Here is a 7,154-nt window from a genome sequence, read left to right as displayed (position 1 = left end):
ATGATTGCGCAATGTAAAAAACTAGATGTACATTGTAAGGCCGCTGACCTACGGCAGGTCAAAGTCAGGGCATGGATTCAGCGAAGTCAATTTCCAGAGAATCGTTCGATCTAGTGGAACAATGAAGTGCTGGACGAAGTCACACATCTCTGAGATGCTTTCTTAGGCAACACAACGATTGAATGAACAAAATTTCATTGACCTCTGGTCAGGTATAAAGGTTAACACCAGCATGCTTTTTCTCAAAATCTTGCTGTGTGGGGTAGTTTTTGGTGTTCATTTGGAATTTATTGATAACAGGAACCGCATTAGACATCTTTCATGGGTTTCTTAAAGGTCAGAAAAGGTCGCTAGCCTAAAATGACCGAGTTTAACATTTTGTTTTTGGGAACATGTTGCCTAGCGTAAGCTTTGCCGCTCATTCGAATGCAAAACACAAAGCAACCTTGTAAGATTTGGTCGCCTTGACCTTCGAAAGGTCAAACGAGGTCACTGACCTTAGATGAGCATGTGATCTTTTGCTTAGAACGAGTATGTAGGTTCTGGGGACACTTTGGATGCCGGCTTGGAATTTGATCTTACGGGACCTTATTTGACCCGAGGGTCATGACCTGGGAACCTTAAACTTTGACTCATGTGAGTTCACGTACGGGCTTACACCCCCCGTGCATTTGGTGTCTCTAGTTCTCTTAGTTTCTGAGATCTCAGGGGGTAAAAATGACCTCTTCCCCCACCCGAACGGAGGCTATCCAGTCGGACACCCGGGCGCGTGCTAAGCTGCAACGTCATCCGAACAGATGACGTTGGATGCATGCGGGCCACAAATTCCATGGTACGCTGGCTTGTAGAGCTGGTATATTTTGGTCGCCTGCCCGGTATGCCGGTGTGCAAATCTGGTACATTTTATGCATCTGTTTGGTACGCTCACTAAAAACAAGACGGCAACATTGTATTGGTTAGTTCATAAAGGCTAGTTGGGGAGGTGAGGGGGCGACGGCTGTTTATTGTTGTTATATAACACATAGAGCTCATTAAATGTATCAGAGGTCTTCAATGCTATAAAGCACAGCTACTGAAACTATTTTGGTGCGTTTTCCCATTTAGATGTAGGTGATTTTGGCTGGTTTAGGAAATGCGAGGCGTACGACGGCGATACATCCAAGGCTTTGTAAAATGTATGAATCGGCGTGCGTAACATTATATATATCTGTTGTAGGTGTATGAAAATTTCCACATTTTGACAAATTGGCAACACATTGTTAACCTGCAAGTAACCTTCTTGGTAATATTTTCAGAAAGTTTACGTGACATCTGGCCAGCATGGCCATTCAGAATGGCAATGGTAAGTGCTTAACCTGTTGATATGCTGCATAGGTGGCTGTCATAATTCATTGTGTTTGAAATGTTTCTGTAGTTTGATCAAATGTCATTGGTGTAAACACATTAAATTTTGTCTGTGGGTGCACAGCATCTACTTAAAGGTACCATTGTTGTCAGACCCCATGTGCTGGGATTTTCTGAGAATGGAAATGAAAATTGCAGATAGTTATTGTGAGGTGGCATTTAAATTTTAACCTAAGGTCAATAAGAGTTACCCTAATGTGAAAAGTACTGTCTATGATAAATGTATTGACAAATACAAAATTTGGTTATGGACAGCAAGGGAATCTGTTTACTTTACTGGGGTAGAAGCTGCTGTATGTTTTCTTATGAACTTTCACATAAAAAGAGTGTCCTGATATTTAATGCCGTGGTAAAGCTATAATGACAAATATTGTTGCAAGCTGGTGACACGGTCTGGTGACATGGTCCGGTTATAGACCGCTGCTAGGCCAGATCTAGACAATACCATGTTCCGGGACTACCATGTCCCAGGACTGGTGCAGCCACGCCTGGGTCATCTAGTCTGCTGTCTTGTGCTGTCATGTGGTCAGTGGTAAGGGCTTACTGACATACTGGACTGGCCATGCTCCACCTCAGTCCTCAGTCAAGTCAGGGCATTGCAGCATTGCAGCATTGCAGGTATGGGGAGATCAGGGCTGCCTTCTGAGTTTTCTTGGACAAATATTTGCCATGCTGGTTATCATTAGCATCAAATGGCAGAAACATAGATGCAGGGCTTGTCATTTCATTCATTATGTCAGCAAAATGTAGTTGCAATATGTCCTGTTAAGTCAAGATAACAGAGACAACAAGTTAACATAACAATATAAGCAACGCATGGGCTGCAGTTAGTATAATTTGTACTGTTTTGCACTTGAATATGTGACCCAAGACCACTGAGCATGGCTCATGTTATGGTTGAATGCTTCTTTAGCCAGGTGCAGCATTTTATCCTAGAGATGAATTGTACACCATCCAGCACCTAATGCAGCTATGCTGCATGGAGTAACACCTTGCAAGATGATGATTGCATTCAAATTTTCAATTTAATTGGCAATGGCTGGCAGTGCAAATTTGGTACACAAATGCAATAAAAAGTCAGTACAAAGCTATACTACTGGCACCTCTGTGATGCACATATGGAGCCTGCAATAAGACCAGTCAAGCTGATAAGGCTTCACTGGTCTTGGGTTGGTTGATTAAGGTTGGTTGGTTTCACCTTGGCTTCTCCCCCTCCTCCCCCCCCCCACAAAAAAACAATGAGCAGTGCTGTTGGAAACTTTTTTATTGAGAGCAATGTGTCTTTAAGTCCCTTTCCCATGAAATATTGTACAAGAGGGTTTATGCTGACAGTAGGAATGGTAGGCCAGATACATGCTTGCATTGCTTTCCCAAGCTTCCTCAAACAGTATTGTGCCGAAATATGTCACAAAAACCATAATCCAGGCATGTAAAACTGGAAAACTTGTGCTTCCTTTTTGTGTTTGGCTGTACCTCATATGAATATCTGGAACACCCCGCAGTGCACACTGTAACCGACTCCCCTCCCCATCTCCACATAACATGACTGGGCAATCACAGGAGGCTATCTGCGCGCAGAGGGCGGCTCGTGGCCGGGGTCGTCGCAGGGCGTCTCGTGGCCCGTCACGTCGCAGGGTGCGATGCAGCACACGCCCAGCAACGAGGAGTGTGGCATTCGCGAGGTGTGGGCTTACAACCTGGAGCGGGAATTTGACCACATCCGGCGGGTGGCGCTGACGTACAAGTACGTGGCCATGGTAAGCAGACGAGGGCGCGCAGGTGTGGATATCTGGAATTGGATGTGCCAGGCAGCTGGAATGCTTGTTTAGTTGGCTCCGCATGTGACTGACGATCGTGATAGCTCGTTTGTTTTCGTTTTTGGTCGGTTTTCCTGGGCGCCAGTATGGTTGGGGCGGTCGGCGCGCCTTAAAGCCCAAATCCTCATCATCCGTTGGCCGTTTGCCTGTTCTGGTCACTTCAGATAAAGTTGCGGCGGCGACCAAAATATAAACATGCCTTTGGCAAGTGAAAATTCTTGGACAAACATAAATTTCCAACCCACTACCCCATTTGGTTTCCTCAGTGGACTCATTTTGTTTATATTCATGTATTTTCTATTCATGCGAATGATCCGTTTTTTGTTTGAATTTATCGGAGCTTATACGACATAAGAGTGAGGCCTGAAATGGTCGGAAGTCGTTTGCGGAATGCAGTGCTCGTATGCATCACTGGAGGACTCCGTGTACCGGACTGAATATCGGGCGATCCGTGGAGAGCCTGAGGCCATCCAGGGGTACGCTCAGCTCCTGAAGCATGGGACGGGGAAGGTCATAACCTCCGTTCAGACCAGCAAATCGGGGGGCGTGCCTGCCGTGACGTCATTTAAGATGTGACATGCACCTGTGCACACGGCTAGTGCGAACGCACTAACTGCATGCACCGTGCGCTGCGCGGAGGACGGCCAGTTTCTTCACGAACTAAGGGCATTGCAGCCTCCCACAGATTATCGAAATGCAGGTCGAGGAGGCCTCCATAAGTGAGATAGAGGGTAATAAATCGGGCTCAGGAGACTTTCCTGCATCAAGAGACACGGTTTCTGGATCATGAGGCCACCTTTAAGAATAAGGTGTCCCATCTTCTAAATCAGTAGGCCCAATTTTGTGCTTAGATGGCCCTTTTGCTCGCTTGGGAAGCCCCATTCTGGGTTAGAAGGCACCCTGTATATCCAGGAGGCCCCATTTCTGGAACAGAAGGTGCCTTTCACCCATTAGATGATCATGGTTCTGGATCACGGTGACTTATTTTGGGATGACAAGGCCCTTGACTAGGTTTGGGGGCCCCTTCTTAAATCAGAAGCGTCCTGTCCTGAATAAGGAGGTCCCACCTTGCATCAGGAGGCCCTTTTGTAGAGCAGGGGGCGCTCATTCGGGATTTTTAAATTATAGACATTTACTTGGATGTGATGGATGTGACAATTTGGTAAGGGGCACATACCGTCGGTGCTCCTTCTCTTTGAATACGACACTGTCCAGGAGGCTTCTTTGTGAGGAGGCCTCATTTTGCCCAGGAGGCCCCCCGGAAAGATCTGCCCCCTCAAAATCCGTGGCAGCCACCCATGAACGTAGATACGTTGTTATGGATCCAATGTACAGAGAAAAGTGCGTACATCACTTGGATGCCACAGTCAACCGAGTGAGATCGGTAGATTGCGATAATTAGCATCATCTCCGTGTGCGTTGTAAGGCGATCCGCCGGCCGCCAAATCTTCAATGACGTCACGTCGACCGCTCGGTAGCTGCTGTAAAATTGTCCCTGTCACACCTTTTTGAACCGGAGCACAGGCCCTGATATACCCTTTTCCAACGAGGAGTCCTAGTAATTAAACACAACGCAGCTGAAATAAGCGGCTTGAGTTTCTCAGCTTCATTGTTACGATATTCCGATCCGATCAGTCGTTGCATTGCATGACGCTGACTTCCTCGCTGCTTGTTGCATTGCGTAGGGTATCGGACGTGTTAGTGCATCCATGAACATGCGGCTCATATAACTCCACCTGCTATAAATGGCTGAGAGGCTGAAGCGTTATTTGTTCCTGGCTTGAGATAAAAGGCAGTGTGGATCGATTCTGGAGTTTGAGGAGCTGCAGGCTGGAGGCCTTAAGCCACTGGGCGTGGTGGTGCATAGCTCGTAATCGTTACTCAAACCGCCGTGCGTGGCCTGCCTGCTCGTTCCACAGCGCAGCACTTGTTCTTACCTGACCTAAGTCAGCCGTAGCAGTGCCTTGTGACCTGACGCTGGAGCCGTTCCAGGACACGGAGTTTCCGGGGGTGGTGGCTCGGCCGATCGGCGAGTTCCGAAGTGCCCAGGACTACGAGTATCAGCTGCGCCGCTGCAACGTCGACCACCTGAAGATGATCCAGCTGGGCGTCACCTTCTTCGACGAGCACGGCCGCACGCCCCATCCCATCACCACCGTGGCAATTCAACTTCAAGTTCAACTTGGTGTAAGTGGCACGCGCGGCCGGCGGGCGGGTTGGGCACCAGCGGGCCGGGCCGCCCGGCCGTCTTCCTCATGTGGACGGGGTTGGGGTGATATGGCAGTGCTCATGCAAATTGCCAAAGGGACTGTTCCACATTATGGCGGATTTGAACGGAGACAAGCATTGCCGAGGTCATTCCCTGCCTTTCACTGGTACGCTTTTTTAATGCTTCAAGTCTTCTGTTTTCTGAGCTATGCGCACGCCAACTTGTGCCGATTTTTTACGACGCCTTATTTAAAGTCATCCAGAGATGTACGTCATAGAAACACCACACGAATTCCACCTCCTCAATGGCGTCTGGCCAAATGGCCGAGTTGAGGCCATGTTGTGTTCAAGGTAAAACAAAATATGACCATCGACCTATTCGGGACTGAGGCACATCAGCACGAACCGTGCCAGCAACGGATATCAGTCGGCTTTCAGCCAGTTTAGTATGTTATGTGCAAGTCTCGAACACGAACCGCGTTTTGTGATACACAATATAGGCATTTTGGCAGTTCCACTAGTCAGGACTGAAGTGAGACGGGGAATCGTACAAGTTAGGAATAGAACTGTGATTGGGAATGCAAATGCCAGTAGAAAACATGCCGTCACAGACAAATATGTCTGAACACCTTGAAAAAGGGCCAAAACACGCACACGTGACGATCGTGGGTTTAGTTTCCACGCATAAAAACAACCCATCTCCCGGCGATTTGGGAAGTGAGTGAGTCAACCTGTCCGCTCCAATGCCAATGCTGACCCGGCCAGTCTGGCAGCAACTCCGACGTCATAAAAACTTTCATGACGTAATCAAACAATGACGTATTGAGGACCATATTTACTGAAAAGTGAAATTGCATTGTCTAGAACAGCCATTTGCACTGTAACGCATGCGAATATCAGTAAATGAGCTTTTTGCATCACATCTTATGCTTGTCTCAGTTTCTTAAACTGTAGAACATCGTCTTTAAAACCTGCATATGTGGGTTCATGCGTCTGTGCCTGGGGAATGTTGGCGTGACCTTTAATTGTTTGTTTCGCTGATGTTCTCGGTATTGGGTTCGTCTTGGTCTTGCGTTCTAGCCCCTTCCACGCCACCACCGCATGCCGCATGACGCCTAAAACAGACATCCGTTTCGAAATGAGCCAGGTGGTCGGTGAGACTTAAAAACCCAATCATTGTTACGGTCATTAGCTGATGCCCTGCGTCATGCAGCTTAAGACCATATCGGTCGAGTTCTGAACCACCAGCGTGTTCGAAAGCACGTTGAAGGCTGCTGCAACGCCTCGAAGCATTCCAGCAGCGGAGAGCGAGCTCACGTCGTTCTCCTGCCCGCCTGACAGGGAGGACATGTACGCCCAGGAGAGCATCGACCTCCTGCAGAAGTCGGGCATCCAGTTCCCGGTGCACGACGACGAGGGCATCGAGCCGTTCGAATTCGCCGAGCTCATCACCACCTCGGGCGTCGTGCTCATGGATGACGTCAAGTGGATCTCCTTTCACAGGTACCGCTTCGGCGTTCAGCCTCCCCCCACGCCACACGTCCCCCATTCATTGTCGGTTCTGTGTGATTGCTGTCTAGCTTATGCGGCGGTGCCCCGTCAACCGCCAATTTAAGGTGTTAAATGCACTGCACACCAAGTCTCCGTTAAATGTTGTGAGCATCAATGCGCGTACTGAAGCACAACGTGACGCTGCTATATGTTATGCATTCTTATGAATGAATG

At 48.2% G+C, this 7,154-nt stretch overlaps 1 protein-coding gene across 1 annotated transcript in view; it reads left to right on the top strand.

Moving 5' to 3' along the window:
- Positions 1-853: 853 nt before the first annotated feature.
- Positions 854-7,154, top strand: part of LOC119091383 (CCR4-NOT transcription complex subunit 7-like) — a gene marked incomplete at its 3' end in the record, with an annotated part of 12,319 nt that continues 6,018 nt past the window's right edge. The window contains 6 exon segments of the mRNA XM_037214151.1: positions 854-955; positions 1,296-1,342; positions 2,965-3,161; positions 5,214-5,377; positions 5,379-5,408; positions 6,771-6,932. Coding sequence (XP_037070046.1) covers positions 1,321-1,342; positions 2,965-3,161; positions 5,214-5,377; positions 5,379-5,408; positions 6,771-6,932 — 575 coding nt within the window. The 5' untranslated portion in view covers positions 854-955; positions 1,296-1,320.

Source organism: Pollicipes pollicipes, unplaced genomic scaffold (genome assembly GCF_011947565.3).
Source record: "Pollicipes pollicipes isolate AB1234 unplaced genomic scaffold, Ppol_2.1 Scaffold_3447;HRSCAF=4054_pilon_pilon_pilon, whole genome shotgun sequence".
NCBI lineage: Eukaryota > Metazoa > Arthropoda > Thecostraca > Pollicipedomorpha > Pollicipedidae > Pollicipes > Pollicipes pollicipes.
This window is presented reverse-complemented; position numbering and strand designations above follow the sequence as displayed.